The sequence below is a fragment of the Lagopus muta genome, chromosome 2 (assembly GCF_023343835.1).
Source record: "Lagopus muta isolate bLagMut1 chromosome 2, bLagMut1 primary, whole genome shotgun sequence".
In the NCBI taxonomy this organism is placed as follows: Eukaryota; Metazoa; Chordata; class Aves; order Galliformes; family Phasianidae; genus Lagopus; species Lagopus muta.
In genome coordinates this window covers 72,838,116-72,855,267 of record NC_064434.1, presented here as the reverse complement: position 1 = coordinate 72,855,267, position 17,152 = coordinate 72,838,116, and the positions used below count along the sequence as shown (strand labels likewise).

Sequence of the window (17,152 nt, the reverse complement as noted above, 5' to 3'; positions counted from 1 at the left end):
GTATCTGCTCATGCATCGAGGGCAATCTTTCTCCAATGCAACAGTGAGCAGAATGAAAGAAATTCCATGAGAGGAATCAGGAAAAGCAGAAAAGACTCCTGAGCAAGGAGGTCCTCAAGTTCTGGGCACATATCCAAAATGCTTCTTTTTTAAAACTTGATAGAGATCCACAGCCACAGCTATTTATCCTCAAATGTAGCTATCAACTCTTTATGCAACATAAGCAGCAAGAGACATTTCAGTGCAGTGATCAGGTTACTTCAAACTGCCCAGTTTGAACAAACACTTTGGAAAAAGAATCTCCTTGAAGAAGGGAATGTGCACTGTCAGACTGAACCTAAGTTAGGTGGCACTCAGCCCTGACAAAGGGTCCTGCCAGAAGTGTAGTAGTGGAATTCCTCTACAATCCTCCAGTAAGACATGAGTCTTTGTGATACATTTTTAGAGGTCTAATTCATATTGTCATTTGGAGCAGCTCCAGCCATGTTTGCATTGATGCAGGATGAAATGCCAGTAGCAGACTACCTGATTTGCACAGAATTTAAATCAAGTGGAAACCTGAGCACGTTGAATTTGAAAATACCTACCAGCCCAGCCAGAACGTCACCTCCTTTGCAGAGGGCCAAAGCATATTCAATTCCTTGACACTATAAATTAGTTTCATTTTCTGGGGGTTGGGTGGCTTTATATAGAGATAATAGCATTTACCATTTCCCACGGTCCTAACACAATTCGTTGGGACACTGGGAATCCTTATCAATGCTGCTGCTTACTAAAAATCTACCATCTCCTCAGTGCTCCCATGTTACAGAAGAACACAGAACTACAAATGCAAAATGAAGGCAAGTCAGCTATCTCTATACAAAAATGCAAATTTTGCAGCTGAAAATAAGTTGCTGGAATGTAAGAGAAAGGTTGGGAAATAAATTAACCAAACATTGGGAGATCAAAAAATGTTGCTCCCAGGAACTGCTGATGATTTAACTAGTGACTGATATGCAAGTAAAAACATTGCCTATGAGAAGAATGAATACCTGAGCTGAGCAACAAACAACCTGGGCCAGAGAACACAGTATTTCAGCACTTTGAATAAACCCTACTTAGGGCACATTGTGGTTTCAATTGTCTCAAGCAAGGAGGTCCTCAAGTTCTGGGCACATATCCAGAATGCTTCTTTTTAAAATCTTGATAGAGATCCACAGCCACAGCTATTTATCCTCAAATGTAGCTATCAACACAATGCATTTCCCAGCAGCGTGAGACTAAAACCATCCTGGAGGTTACAGTAACCTGGGTAACATTAGACAGATCAGCTACCAGAGCCTGTAACTCATTTTTGTCCCAGTCCAAATCTAAATTTGGGGATAAATGCAGCTGGTTTTTCTCTCTCCAGTGACAAAAATACTCACAAAGATTAAACCCTTGCCCAGCAGAATGTGGAAGAAGCAAAACGACAGGGGCTCTACATTTTCCCTTCTGTTCCCCCTCAAGCACATACAGTGACTCACAATCTTTTGTGGTATTTTTAAAGGACTTCCTAGATTCCACTTATCACATTTTAGTCAGAGAATTAAGTGCCAGTAGGTCCTAGTCCAGTGCTCAGGGAGGAATACAGTAACAAATTTCACTGATTTCAAATAGCACCAGAACAAACCAGAAGGTACCAAATACCAGCATTGTTATCTGCATTAAATTAAGAAACAGCACAAGCAGGAAAAAGATGACAAACAGAAAGGTGACTCATGACAAGAGAACAGATCTGCTTGAGACATTAGAGAGAAGACACTGTCTTTACAGGCAGAAAAGACTATGGTTCCATTGAGATTAGTGGGATTTGATTTTCAGGTTGTTTTTCTTTCTAAAATATTAGTTGGACTCTTTAGACTTATCACTCAACGGATTCACAGCAAATGGAAAGATATACAGTAAGAACATTCGAGGGGAGGAATTAGAAACCACTCAAAAATCCAGAGAAAAAAAGCCAAAGAAAACACACAAATATCACCTTTTCTTTAGACTCAGGCCATTCTTCTTTCTTATTTGTGTCAAACACCAGATTATGATAAAAACTATTGGCTCTAAGAATGCACGAAGACAATGTAATGTTCCACAGGACAAAAGAAAAGTTTCTGCACAACATATAAATTTGACAGTCAAAGGCAAGAGTAGAAGAAAAATATTTAATCAATAAAACTGCACCTATAATTAAAGTACAGTAGACATGAGTATTATAAGACTTTGTCTATTTCTTCTGAATTTTTCTACTGCACAGAATCTTGCTAGTACCGAGAAAGAACAGATGTCCTATGTCCTCATTTTCCAGTGCTCCCATAACACATTCCATTAATCAAATTTGAAAGAAGGTACTTGTAGCATATGCTCAGATAATTAATAAAACTTTTCTCAGAGAGTAATCATCAGTTGTTACCTGCCAAATAGGAAGATGCTATAAAGGAAAGGCCTACAAGAATCAGAAAATAATTTGGTAACCTACATTACCAAAGTTACCAAAATAACTAAGATGATAGATCAAATGCAAGAACAACATTAGGGGAGGGAGGGAGGACGTGAAAGGACAGGAGTAGGATTCAGGATCAACTTGATACACTGAATAAGCTTTCTAAAATCAATAAGATAAAATTCAGTAACAGTACTACAAACATGACACATAGGGTTAAAATAAAAAAGGATAGAAAGAAAATCTAAAACAGACAACAGCTTGCAAAAATTTTAAACATGTTACATGTTAGAGGGCAAAATTGGTATTCAAAGTCAATACAAGACTACAAAGCCCACTGCCAGATATTTTGTTTGGCACTGGCAAAGCCTCAGGCAAACACAGAGCTGATTGGGTGTCCTACTAAAGCCTCTAAGTCACATAAGAATAAAAGCTCTTAACTTCTACAGGCAATATACTGTATTGCTTTAGCATCACTAAGGCATTGTGCTCCCTCCACAGACTAACTTAAATATCTTTTCACTGAAATTTAAGATCCATTTACTCTCGGTAGGACACAGAAACTTTATTTCTTTAGTCTCTACAAGTATGTCTAACATATCAAGACTGCACAGTATTTTGTTGCCTTCAGACTTCATAACAGGTCAATGCCTCCAAACTTCCACTGAAGGTTTCACTGTCTGCATTTCTGAATCGTTCTTATTGGTCTCTTTCGAAATGCTTTTACTGGTTAACATATTTTCCTTGAGTACCACCTTGAAAACTTGACGCTGTCCTTGTCCTATCAATGAGCTGAGTAGAGCAGAAAATTCTGTACATTTCACTTTGCTAGTTTTTTTTTGTTTGTTTCCCAGTCATATGAAAATGCTGATTTACCTGCTATTTGTAACAACCACAATCCTTTCTCTGGGAACTCACTACCTACTCAGTTACTACCTTTTATTTGTGTCAGTTGAGTATTTCTGCTTCCATATTATTAATTTGTATATTTGCTGTATTATATTACAAGTAGCCTTCAGAAAGCAGGAGCAATGATCACATGAAAAGACAACTAACTTTTCATAGAGCACTTGTCACCCACAGCTTGGTCATAGCAACACATACAGTGAGTATACTATTCTATCATAACAAAAGATCTTACGTCATATCTTTAAAAAAAAAAAAAAAAAAAAAAAAAAGAATATGCAGTTTGGTTAGTTTACCTGAGAATGGTCAGAGGGAAGTTCTGAGTAAAGGGAAACATGGGCATGAGCAGTAAAAGCCATTGGAAAAATTTGCCACAATCAATGCTAAAAACAGATGATACAAATAATACTAGAATTAAATGTCTACACAAATGCAAAAAGAAACAACAGAATTAAGGGCCTGTAAAAGCTTGTGGCATCCTCCAATACACTCTGACAACAGGATAGGCAAGTACTAAGTAGAGCTTCAGAAAATCTGCACCTTGTGAACTTCAGACCAACTTCAAATGAAGCCAAGATTGTCAGTTTTTATATGGTTGGATCAACTCTACAGCATAAAAACAAATGTTAACAAAAAATAATTTCAGTTTTTGACACTGCGTACTACAAAAGAGTTACTAAACAAAGGACTGTGTCTTGCCTCTTCCTCTGAGCTGCCTTGTTTGGCTCTCCTTTCTTCTCTTTCTTTTTCCATGTAAGGAATAAGGTGGCTAACTGCTTTCTTCATAACTCGAGCAGACTTTATCACCTGCACAGATAAATGGAAGAAAAAAAAAAAAAAAGAGGGAGAAAAATCAATAGTAAAGATAAAATACAGCAATACCCTAAAATCCATTCAGACAACAAAATTTTTTTGCAAACCTAGATTCCATCTTGGCAGAGCATTGTTTGGTAATAGGCTGCTAGCTGTGAAATCTCTTTGATCGCTTACAACAGAATGAGAAGCTACAAACAAGTTCAGATTTAGGTACTAAGCGTGGCAGCCTGCTTGTAATCAAATGATATTTTACTTGGATCTTTTTTCCCCTTTTGCTCTTTATCATGGGCCCAGATTTAAGACTACACTTTAAATAAAGCAAAAAGCCTCAGAGAGAAAGGGAAGAAAAATGCAAAGATATATTTAAAAAAAAAAAAAAAAAATCAACTTTCAAAGTACAAAAGAAACAGGGCCACTTTCTGGCAGTATCTGCATTTTCACAATTCAAGTACTATGTCTGAAAAAAGAAACAGCATAGAATGTTTAGTTTTTGCCAAATTTGAAAACACATTAAATAACATTCTCCTTACCTGAGGCAGAAACATCTTCCCAGCACCAAAAAGATCACCAACAATTTTCATGCCATTCATCAAAGGCCCTTCAATTACATTTAGAGGTCTAGGGTATTTTTCCTGATTTAATCTTGCTTCTTCTGTATCTGCAGTGACATACTTCTCTATGCCCTGAGTAAGAAAAAGAAAATTTTTATCATTCTAAAATAAAAAACCAAACTTATATTTAGCTGCCATCATACAAAAAAAAAAAAAAAAAAAAAAAAAAAAAAAAAAAAAAAACCACCACCAGCACAAAACCCAAAACAAAACAAAACAACCCCACAATGAACACACAAAAAAATAACCTTAGGTATTTCTAGACTTTAAGAGCAACTCAAATGTGTAACTACAGTAAGTTTCCTTACCAAGCAAAAGACTATAGTTCTGGGGAACAAGTTATTCCAAGTAATCATATCCAGTATTAGTGGGTTTATTTTTCTAAATCATATCATAACAGAACCACGCATGAAAATTTACATGAAAAGCTCCCTCAGCACAAGTGCAACTCAGTGCAGTTTTGTTAAACCACACACTCAAAATAACCTCTACCAGAAACAAACAACAAATAAAAAACAACACCAAACCATCCAAAGCATGTTCTAACACCAGCCAGAATAAGACTTTAAAAGTCATGGACATCAAGTTCTGAAGTTTAAAGAAAAATCACAGTAATTCTTTGTTCATTACTTTATTTACTTGGTATTTATTCTTAATAACTTTTAAAACAGCAGCTGGGAAGTTTTTAAGACAAGAGTAGTCCTTATAGAATAGAAGCTGAAATTACACATCTCTAAAAGCCATGGACCATTCGCTTGGGTAGGACAACCTTCTGCACATACTCACTTTTACAAGAGCATATTCCAGCCTTTCCTCCACAGTGCTGTTCCGCCATTCATCAGTTTGTATCACTTTTTTTCCTCCTTGGGCATGATTCTGAATGGAAAAAGACTTCCACAGGAGCTTATCAGCACAAAAACTACATCTATGGATTTCACTTTTAAAGAAATGGAGATAACTAAGCACTGACCCACAAAATAATTTCAGATTATTCTGAAGTGTTTCTTGTTCATATATACATGCAAACCACACTGCAAACACATGTGATGTATTGCAAACACTTTGTACGTTTATATCCCAGAGAGTACTGACCTCAGCAAAGATGTAAACAAAGTGGAAGTGAAGGTGTGGAAAGGGAAGAGTTCTAATAACTTTCACACTCCTAAAAAATGATGGAATTATTAATCCTTTGGGTTTTAATTCTGGGAATGTAATTTACATTGATTTCTGACCCACACATGACACTTCATGTTAAAATCCTAATTAATTTGGCACAATTCAGTTACTGCTGCAATAGGTTATATTACTCCATACCACAGATACGTTTTTCAATCTGAAGATCTACAGAACTACTGTTTGTCATCCACATATAAAGGTGGGCTCCAATCCTCACATACTCTTTGCCTCATAAGCCGGTGGCTTATAAACTGGAAATCTTCAAGTGATTAATTCATGTCTTTTACTAACATTACCATGACAGGATCTCAAAATTACCTAACAGCTGATCCTTACTGACATGAGTAACTTGAACTGGAAGCCAGGATGTTGACCTTTAACGTATACTCCAAGCAAGCTATCACCACTAGTGAGATAGGTTTACTCTCTGCCTCTCACAGCATGCTTTCCAATTATGCTCCAGCTCCACAATTTGATTTGGCTGTGGGTTGGCCATTCCCAATTTTATTTTCTTGGATCTTTTATGGCAACTGTAAAATCTGATGGGCTCAATCTGTTACAGAGTTTACATTTTATTCTATACTAATAATGCAACTACTTGTAGCATCAGCAGGAACTTCTAATACTCACCTTTGGATTGACAGACATGTATTTAGAGGCTCATTTAGTTATTGCCAGCATTAAAGCCCAGGTGTTAAGCTAAAAGCTATCCAAAATTTAAAATTTGAAGTTACCTGAGCATAATGTAGAAGCTTCTCTGTCGCATCGGGATCTTTGTTCCAGATTAGATTCTCACATAGCTGTAGCAATTCCTTGTGGATGTCATCATACACCGGCAGATTCCCAGCATTCACAATTCCCATATCCATGCCACACTAAAAAAAACAAAACAAAACAAACAAAAAAAACCACCATCATACAGGAATTCCCCCCAAACAGAGCTGTCAGATGCAGCATTGCATTTGCCAAGCACAAACATATGGAAGCCAACACACATCATACCCGAATTGCATGGTATAGGAACACCCCATGCATTGCTTCTCGAATGGCATCCATTCCTCGAAAGGAGAAAGACAGATTGGAAAGACCCCCACTTATTCTGACACCTGGCAGTGTTTCCTGTGGGAATTGCACACAGTGTTTTAGAAAAAGGCTTTCCAAAAAAGAAACTTAAGCACAGCATTCAGTCATAAAAGAGCTGAGCACCTCAGTGATGATGCACTGGCTATGCACCCTCTTCCCTGTTCCAGATCCTTCTAATTATTCGAAATCAAAGAAAGAAGTTAAAATATCTGCAGGAAAAGCTACAAACAAAAAGGAAAGATCTACTCCAGCTACATGTAAATAACTGCCATCATTCTCATTGGTACTATTCTAAATACACAGGTTGTCCCTCAGGAGCATTCCAGATGTCCCCCTTGCTGAACTACTGTGGCTCTCCCATTCCCCTGACATGCCTCTCCTCTTGAAACAGGAGGGGTGACAAAATATCCTGTGAAGGTGTTCAAACCCTAGACTGCTACTGACAGAGCATCTCCAGACTGATCTAGTTGGCTGCTTAGCTGTATTCAGGTGATTTTCTTCATTATTGTTCTTTCTTACACAAATTTTATCTAAATAAAAGGTCAGGTAATGGCACAAAACTGCACCAGTAACTGAAATTACGTTAAAAGGACAACCTTTGCAAGCCTTCAAAGAAAACCTTTGGCTAGAACAATGACTGCAATTATTACTTTCTTTAATTAATATAGTATATTTACATTAAAGTTAGCAGATTGAAAAATATTAATCAAAGTATTTAAAACTGTTCTGGAAATACAGCAATACTGGGAACTGGCTCCACTCCAGGTGAATAGTCCCCTTGGTACTTTAAAATGGCTGTTATTTACAGTGATGATTTTTGTTGGTGGTGCTGGTAGTCTTTGTTTGCTTTCCTTTTAAATAACCCCAATAAAATACTTCGAGTTAAAATAAGCTTAAAACTCACTTTTATGGTTTTAGTAGCATTGATAAAATTAATGGCATATAGGTTATGTTCTTCCATTCCAGTCCCTATGGTCAAAATATTAGGGTCAAATATTATATCATTTGGATTGAAGTGTACTTTTTCCACAAGGAGGTGGTATGCTCTGGAGCAGATTGCAATCTTGGTTTCTGTTTCTGTTGCCTGGTGAAGAAAAAGAATTCTGATGTGAGAGTTACACACAGCACAAAATATAAAGCCTGCCAGAAATCATTTACAATTAAACTGGCTCAAGAATACAGAATCCCAGTCTCAATATCATAAGCATTAGAAAACAAATACAAGATTTTAATTATTTTTTTTTAACTAAAGATATCACTAACACCCCACCTTCATTAGAGTTTTGATTGAACTTACTGAAAATAATTTTGCTCCTATTTCACCATCTGATGTGAAGTTTAATATGCGTTTTTTAAAATGACTAAATGAATCCAGAGATTCCATTCATATTCAAAACTCAGTTTCTGAACTAAAAGAAATATTATCTGAAGGAAGGAAGCATAGTGGAAGAGCAAGAGACATATCTGTGCTAGCAGAACTACCTCTGAAGCAGAACGAAGTTCCTCAAACATGCAATCAGTAAAAGAAACACCTGCTAAGACTACATATAAATCTCTTTATATCACCAGTGCCAATGAAACAAAACAACCTTGTCTTGCAGAGGAGTAAGGAAGACTTAAACTCCAAAAAAAAAAAAAAAAAAAAAGCCTTCCTGTAACGCTCACCTGACCAACTTCATCAAAAGCCATGACAACCACAGCTGCCCCATACAATTTAATTTTCTTTGCTTTCTCTAGAAAGTCTTCTTCACCTTCCTTCAGACTGATGCTGTTTACAATGCATTTTCCTTGGCAGCATTTCAAGCCAGCTTCAATCACTGAAAAATTTGAAGAATCAATGCATAGTGGCACCTATAAAGAACAGAAAGATGAACAATGGGATACATACAAGTTATGAGTTTAGTGTTTCATATCTTGTTTGCTCTATTTGGACATAAAAATGCACACACATTTACCAGCAATTATGAATAACAAGTTTTCAGATGGTGTTTGTAGATACCCTTTTTTAAACACAAAACTCAGAGCAAGTTTAACTCAAGAATTTCTATGACCATTTCTTTATACTCATAACTGCTGCAAGAGCAACCTATGCTAAGTTGCTCTAACTAATGAAAAAGAATGGCATGTACCTAGCTGAAATTGGATACAGATTGTTAAAATCTCAATTCCCTTCAGACGCCTTCCCTACTAAGATACCTTTCTACCACTGGGTAACATCTATATCTGAGTGTTAAGCATCTAAACCGGATAATAAACGAAAATTTTCTGAAAGCAAATTCCAACTCAAAGTGATCTCTACTCTAGTGTGCTTTGGAGTGACTCCATTACAACCTTTGCAATATCAGGTTCTGAAGAAATCAAGTTACAAAATCTAGTCATTGCAGAAGGTCCATCCAGCATCCCATCATCCATATTGATGTCAAGAATCTGGGCTCCCATCTCAACTTGGGATTTGGCTACAGTCAGGGCTTCCTAAAGAAGAGATTTTAAATCAAAAAGCAGTCAGCAGAATACAGCCTACTCATTCTCACCATCACATTTAACTTCTCCAAAATAAATGCATAGATCTACAAATTATCAAAATAAAAAAAATAGCAGTTTATAGGACAGTCCAAAAAATAATAAGGAAGTATCTTATTATATACAGCAGTGTAACAAAAGTTGCTAGCACAGCACAACTGATAACTACTTTGTTCACAAAAACATGACAACGTAAATTTAATGTGGCATTGATTTTAGACAGCTGGTCATACACGTAATTGAAAGAGCTAAGATTTGCATGGTAACAAGGACTTCTGATTGCACATGATTACAGGAAAACAGACTCTGTGATAGTATCGAATAAGGGTCTTCGGCATCACAAGCTACACTCTTTTATAACACAGAGTAGTTTATTTTTGGAGGTTATTTGGCATTTTTTTCCATCTGCAGAATCATCACCAAGCATTGAGAAACTAAAACTTTCCCTTCAGACCAAATATCCAGGACTCTCAGCTTCCTTTCTCTTTTTTTGTCACTATAACAGGCAAGAAAAAAAAAGTTTTACAGCTGTTCATGGACCCTGACAACCTGTGTTTGAAGTTTTCCATATTAAATAGGTCAAACCTGCTTCATGACTTCTAAGAGCTTAAGAGTCAGACTTTCTAACAAGCAAACTAAGGCTTTAATTTTGATTGCATCAAGAGCAAAGCGTACTTCAGGGCAGAATCTCAGCTGCCAAGAAATGTTACTCTACTGCTTGTTTTAATGTAACAGCAACAACTGACACACTTAAAGAATGAGCCCTCTGGTCTTCACATTCCTGCCCTTCCACTGTTTCAAGATACCAATTACTGTCTAAACATCTTTTTCTGTAACAACTCTCATTTAGCATGGTGGATCAAAGTATATACACATCAGATGCAAACAAAATGCTGACCAGATTGGAGATTAGATGGAAATAAAGAGGGCTGAACAGTATTGCAAACTATTCCAAATCAGACATACTGCACAGGTTGGAAGTAAGAGCGATTTCCTCTCCTCTGCAAATCTGCTCCTAGATACAGCACCGTATATCGTGTAGACTGGTCTGCTGAACAATTTAATTCAAAATATAAAGTCATGTTTACTGTAACACTTGTCAAACTAACAAAAAAAAGCTTGTAAGGCTGCTCTTGCACAATTAATTAGGAGCCAGTAAGCTCAGAAGCAAAGGATAGTAAGAAAATTCATTCTCCTTATTTTCTTACTTTTGTAGAATGGCACTTTTTGCCAGCAAAACAAACTACTAATAACACAATACAACAGAATAACGAAAAAGCATAAAAAATTGAGAACACCATCTATTAAAATTATTGTTAAAATTTATACTTCATAGTTGCCTGCCATGATGAGTGTAGCAAACTTCCGTGATCCTGCAACATTGCAGCGTTCGCCAATATTAACAAAGTTGGTGTATGGCCCAATCCTGAATGGCTCCAGACCTTGAAAAGATATTTTTGAACATATTTGTAAAAATATAAAAGAAAACACTGCACGAAAAACAATAGCATTCATCTATGCCATAAATCAGAAGTTTCTGTTACTTTAATAGTGACTTCTCAGCACACCAGTGCATGCACAGGTCTACTGAACAACTGGCAATGAGATACAACAAAGCAACTTCCAGCAAACACCAAATGTTTCTGTTCTTCCTCAATGATTCATCCAATCAACAAGACATACAAGGACAAGTGGAAATAGTTTCAAACCAGAACAGGGAAGACTTAGATTGGATATAAGGAAGACATTTAATACAATAAGAGTGGTGAGGCACTGGTACCAGTTACCCAGAAATGAGGTTGATGTCCTGTCCTTAGAGACACCCAAAATCAGGCTGGATGGGACTCTGAGCACCCAATCTAGCTGTAGATGACCCTATTCATTGCAGGGGAGTTGGACTAGATGGTCTTTAAAGGTCCCTTCCAACTCACAATTCTATGATAATCTGTCCAAAATAAATGTCACAAAGCAATGATTCTCTGGGCTTCTGTGCATATGCAGATACACACACAACTTGTCTCAGTTTCTTACTACATTATCTCATGGTAACATGACCAGAGAAAGAGCCCACTGAACTGGCAGAGAAACAAGGACATCTCTTATCCAAAATCCTAAGTTCAGAATAAACCAGCCAAGGAGGAACTTTGCATAGCAGGTAACTCAGAGACAAGCAAACTTTATGGCAGAACAGAGTAGGCTACTAGATGAAATCATGAGCTAATCGTGATTTCATTTATAACAAAGTAATTTACCTACATGGAAGGAACTGTTTAAATTGAAGACTTCAGAGAAAGGCTTATTAACATATAGACTCAGCTTTACCTAAAACAAAAGATGTTCTAGATCTGTGTTACTGCAATGCTATCCCAGTACAAGTGTCCCCACACCCGAGGCAAAAAAGGGCACTGCCTCACAGCAGGTGAACAAGGATCTCTTCCCAACTCTGTCACCAGCTACAGTCAGATTACCTGATTTCTCTCAGCTTATCTTTAGTTCGCAGTGCAGGAGAGTTAAAGATACTCACCACTACAAAATATTTGAGATTTTCTGAGTAAAATTTGTTGGCTTGATTATATTATACAATAAATACAAGTTACAATAATGCAATAAGTACGATTTAGATAAACTTGTACATTGTAAGCTTGCTGGATTCGGTTAGAATCAGAAACTCATAGTGCCATTCCGATCAGGAGAAAACAGTTTAATTAATGCAGCCTTACTTTATACATGAGTTATAAAGCCACATCCTATTTTACCTGACAGCAGCATATATCCTTCAGAGAGAGAAGGTGGAACACGAGGCTTACATAATTTTACAGCTTCAGCAATTTTCCTGCATTGGAGAGTGGAAAATAAATAGGAAAGTTTTTGATTAAAATTGAACACTAACCAATACTCAACCATAATATGCTAGACATATAATAGCCTGTAGCACACAAGACTACTCAGCATGTTTCACTTTGTGCAGCTAAAGTCAAAAACATACTATTAGAAGATCCTATTACCACTATATGCAAGGAACCTACAAAAATAAAGATCTATCAAATACGGAATGCAAAATATTATGCCAGTGGGAAAATTTATGTAATACCACACCAGCCCTCACTTCAATCATGCTGACTTACTGTATTCCTAATTTACCAAAGCCACATAATTGCCAAGAGAAACAAAAAAAACAAGTGGTAAACATTGTTCTTAGCTGAGATTTTTTTCTTGGATGCTGGAATGACTCATGATGATCATGAGTTACCATCTTTCTCTTTGCTCCAGGCAGAAGTGACACACGCTGTCCTCTACATGCCTCTCAGTTTGTTATCAGAATAAAAATAAACCATAAGAGCCCCTTCTCTTTTAAGCCTAGGTGGAAAAAGGGAAGTTTTTCCACTGACCTACTTATAGTAAGAAAGATGAGAAACAATCTTTCTGAGGGGCCAGGACAATCAACAGAGCTGTTATTCAACATTCCCATTCCACATTCCAAGTTCATAAAAACTGCTCAGCTTTCTGAACGATTTCCCAACAGAAAAGTAGCAACGTAGAAGTGCAAATGAATAACAAACACAGATGAACAACATTCCCAGATCTCTTGTTCGTACACTCCCCCCGCACACCGCTATAATTTCTTCAACTATCAAAGGAAACCTGAAGTTTTATTATGAGTAAGAGTGCCAGAAAGCACTCAAAGGAAGAACACACAGAGTAATGAAGAAAAGATAGGAAGTCTATTCTATCAAATGGTGAAGAAGGAAGAATAATTATAGAACAACAATTTCAAGACAATAAAACAGCACAGGTATAATCTTCGTTTGAACCATGTCTCTGCTTATTCTTCATGAGACATTACTATGAAACCCAGGTTCTGCTCCATGTATTGCTTTTTTTTTTTTTTTTTTGTAGTCATCCATCTTCTCAGAAAACTGTAAGAAGCCGTGGTATATTGCTCCTCAGAAGCAGCATTTAATTTAATTTCTAGTGCACCTTAAGTCACAGCTCATTAGATACCTGATATGTGCTGGTGTAGTACCACAGCAACCTCCAACTATGTTGACCAAACCATCCAATGCAAAATTCTGCAAAAAGGAGGAAAACAGAGAATTTAACAGGCATCTTATAAAAATATATACATATATACATGTTTTTTATATATATATATATATACATGTTTTTATATATATATATTTTTATATATATATATATATATAAAAAACACATTTATATGTATATGCACACACACACATACACACATATACTGATATATGCTTTTCTTCTTCCCCCTAAACGTTAAGCAATTCTGGGGACCACAAGACAAAAAAAAAAAAAAAAAAATAGTTGAAGAAACAAACATTATTTCTGCTCTTTAGAATTTGTTCTGAAATGTGGACACCCAGAGCTACCCAGAAATTCCAACACCTAATTTTAGGAAACTAGATCTGAAACTGGTCTATTTTATAGTGAAGCCCCAGGTAAAAACTGACATGAATATCAAAGACCACACGTACTACAGCATAAAAGGGAATTAACATGCAACAGATACTGTGTTTTTCCAACACTAGCCACATAGTTCTGTCCTGCACTTATCAAGTAGCACTTGAAAAGACACTTTGCACTGGAACGCCTCAAGCATCAGGTATTCTACCCAAACAACTCTGTAAAACTTCACCAAGTTTATAAAAACTACTCAGCTTTTTGAATGACTCCAAAACAGGAAAGTAACCATGTAGAAGCACAAATGAGTAATATCCACAGATAAAGCTGCAAGAAGGCTACTCAAATCAAAGAGAAAACAGTTTTCAGTTTCTTAAGTAGCTTGTCCGAACCTGGTATCCTGAATGCACTATCATTCAATAAACTGTCTATAAAGAATCAAACTGACATTCAGGGCCAAATGAGGAAAAGAAATAGTACTGTAACAAATAAGCATTCAATATAAGCAAAGAACTGTTGTCTACAAGCAGATTAATTATGACACTTTCACAAGAAATACTGTATACCTTTATGTGCTTTGCAGTCACTTCTGGAGTTTCATCATAACCACCAAAAGTATTGGGAAGACCTTGAAAAATAATTTTCTTTGCATTACAACTTGTTAAATCCCCCAAGAACAGAACTATATTCCATTAAAGACATACTTTAAAAAGCTACACTTATATGAAGACTAGAATTCCTTATCACACTTGGAATCATTACTCACAGGCTATTAATCACACGAGAGAGCATTCTAGATTCACTGTCACAGAACCAACAATAGCTATTTTAAGCAGTTTAGAAAATTGTTAAACTCTTCTTAATGGCAGGAACAGTAATTTCTCAAGGTAGTTCAGCTCTTATATACCATGAGATGCAGTTGTTACAGTTCTTCCCCCTCTAAGTATAGCAGCATGCACAAATAACACACCTGCATTGGGGTAACAGATGACATATGCTGCTGTACATTTTCCAATTGTTTCAATGAATGGTCTCATTTCAACCGCTCCTAAAGCACAATTTAAGCCAATGCTGAAAGATAAAATTTAAAATACTGTTGGTTTTTGCTTTTTTTTTTTTTTAATTAAAATGTCAGATAAAATTACACACAAGATAAATGAATGTTAGTAGTGAAACAACTGATTCATACAGCCATCTTCAAGAAAACCAGTCTGATCTCCCCTTTCTTTAATTAATTTCCATCTATAAAACAAACCTGTGCAAAAGGAGAATCATAAGAAACAAGAAAAGGGCAAAGGGGAAGGAGACAAGTCTGAATTGAACTGGGAATAGTAAATCAAAATTCTGTTTAACAATCAAGGAGTAAAGAGACAACGTCCTGAAAGCAACTGCATAGAATGATAGAAGGCTTGAGTTGGAAAGGACCTCAAGTATGGAGTTCTAACAGCTACATCAAATACTACATTAAATTGCCCAGGGCCCTATCCAACCTGCCTTAAATATCTCCAGGGACAGCATATCCACAATCTTTCTGGAAAACCTGTTCCATCACCTCACCACTCTCTCGGTAAAAAAATTTCCCCCGACTTCTAAACTAAAGCTTCCCTCTTTTAGTTTAAAACCACTCTGCCTCATCCTATAAGTATCTACCTGGGTAAAAAGTTGATTTACCTCATGTTTATAAACTTCCTTTAGATATTGGAAGGCCATGATGAGGTCTCCCTGCAGCTTTCTCTTTTTCAGGCTGAACAACTCCAGTTCATTCAGCCTGTCTTTGCAGGAGAAGTGATCCAGCCCCTAGATCATCTTCGTGACCCTCTTCTGGACCCTCTTCAAAATCTCCACACCTTTTCTGTGTTAGGAGCACCAGACTTGGATGCAGTACGCCAGCTGGGGCTTCACGAGGGCAGAGTAGAGAGAGACAGTCAACTCCCTACTGGCCACCTCTCTTCTAATGGAACTCAAGGTACCACTGGCCTTCCGGGCTGCTGACTTATGTTTAGTTTTTCACTCACCAGGACCTCTAAGTTATATTCAGTAGGGCTACTCTTGAGGAGCTCTTCTCCCAGTCTTCATACATATCTGGGATTATCTTGACCCAAGTGCAAATCCTTGCACTTTGCTTTGTTGAACCTTATTAGGTTCACAAGAGCCCACCTTTTGAATTTATCAAGGTCCCTCTGGATGGCATCTCTTCCTTCTGCTTTATAAACTGTACAGCTCAGCTTAGTGCCACCATTAAACTTGCTGAAAGTGCACTCAATCCCACCATCTGTGTCATTGATAAAGATGTTAAAGGGTAGTGATCCCAAGATGGACCCCTGGGGGACACCGCTCATTAATGGCCTCCACCTGGACACAAACCCACTGACCACAGCCCTCTGACTGCAACCTTGCAATCCATTCCTTCTCCATCAAATAGCATACCCTTCAAATTCTCCAATTCAGAGGTAAGGATGTGGTGGGGGAACATGTTAAAGGCTTTGTAAAAGTCCTGGTAGATTACATGAGTTGTCTTCTCTTTGTCCACCAGTATTGTCACTCCACCACAGAAGGCCATCAGATTGGTCCTTCCCTGACCTTCCCTCAGTGAAGCCATGCTGGCTGTCTTGGATCACCCACTTGTTCCTCATGCCTTAACATGTTTTCCAGGAGCGTCTGCTCCATGATCTTCCTGGGCACAGAAGTGAGGCTCACCAGCCTGTAGTTCTCCAGGTCCTCCTTCCTCTCCTTCCTGTAAATGGGAGTGATGCTTTCTTTTTTTCAGTCCCCTGGGACTTTTCAAACATGATGGCAAGTGGCTTGGCAACCACATAAGCCAGCTCCTTTAGGACCCTGGGATGCATGTCATCCAGCTCCATGGAATTGTGCACATCCAGTCTCACGAGTTGGTCACAATCCTTACAGTGGGGAGGTGTTTGCTGCCCCACTTCCCACCTACATGTTCAGGAATGTGGGATTCCTGGCTCCCAGTGAAGACTGAGGCAAATAACTCATTGAGTACCTCAGCCTTCTCCATATCTGTTACAGCCAGTTCTCTTTTCTTATTTAGCAGAGAAGGTATGCTCTCTTTGGCCTGTCTCTTCTGACACATTTACCCGAAGAGTCCCTTCTTATTTTTAACATCCTTTACCAAGTTCAGTTCAAACTGCAGCAA

At 37.4% G+C, this 17,152-nt stretch overlaps 1 protein-coding gene across 3 annotated transcripts in view; it reads right to left on the bottom strand.

The window, feature by feature from the left end:
- The window catches only part of MTR (5-methyltetrahydrofolate-homocysteine methyltransferase), a 47,447-nt gene that overhangs the window by 16,564 nt on the left and 13,731 nt on the right, over nucleotides 1-17,152 (bottom strand). For all 3 annotated transcript variants that reach the window (XM_048935971.1, XM_048935970.1, XM_048935972.1), the window contains 13 exons: nucleotides 14,966-15,066; nucleotides 14,562-14,623; nucleotides 13,573-13,640; nucleotides 12,327-12,403; nucleotides 10,900-11,012; nucleotides 9,382-9,522; nucleotides 8,716-8,901; nucleotides 7,955-8,134; nucleotides 6,970-7,086; nucleotides 6,702-6,842; nucleotides 5,578-5,667; nucleotides 4,711-4,863; nucleotides 4,064-4,171 (listed from right to left, as the gene is read on the bottom strand). In XM_048935971.1, coding sequence (XP_048791928.1) covers nucleotides 4,064-4,171; nucleotides 4,711-4,863; nucleotides 5,578-5,667; nucleotides 6,702-6,842; nucleotides 6,970-7,086; nucleotides 7,955-8,134; nucleotides 8,716-8,901; nucleotides 9,382-9,522; nucleotides 10,900-11,012; nucleotides 12,327-12,403; nucleotides 13,573-13,640; nucleotides 14,562-14,623; nucleotides 14,966-15,066 — 1,537 coding nt within the window. The remainder of the gene's footprint in view (nucleotides 1-4,063; nucleotides 4,172-4,710; nucleotides 4,864-5,577; nucleotides 5,668-6,701; nucleotides 6,843-6,969; nucleotides 7,087-7,954; nucleotides 8,135-8,715; nucleotides 8,902-9,381; nucleotides 9,523-10,899; nucleotides 11,013-12,326; nucleotides 12,404-13,572; nucleotides 13,641-14,561; nucleotides 14,624-14,965; nucleotides 15,067-17,152) is intronic.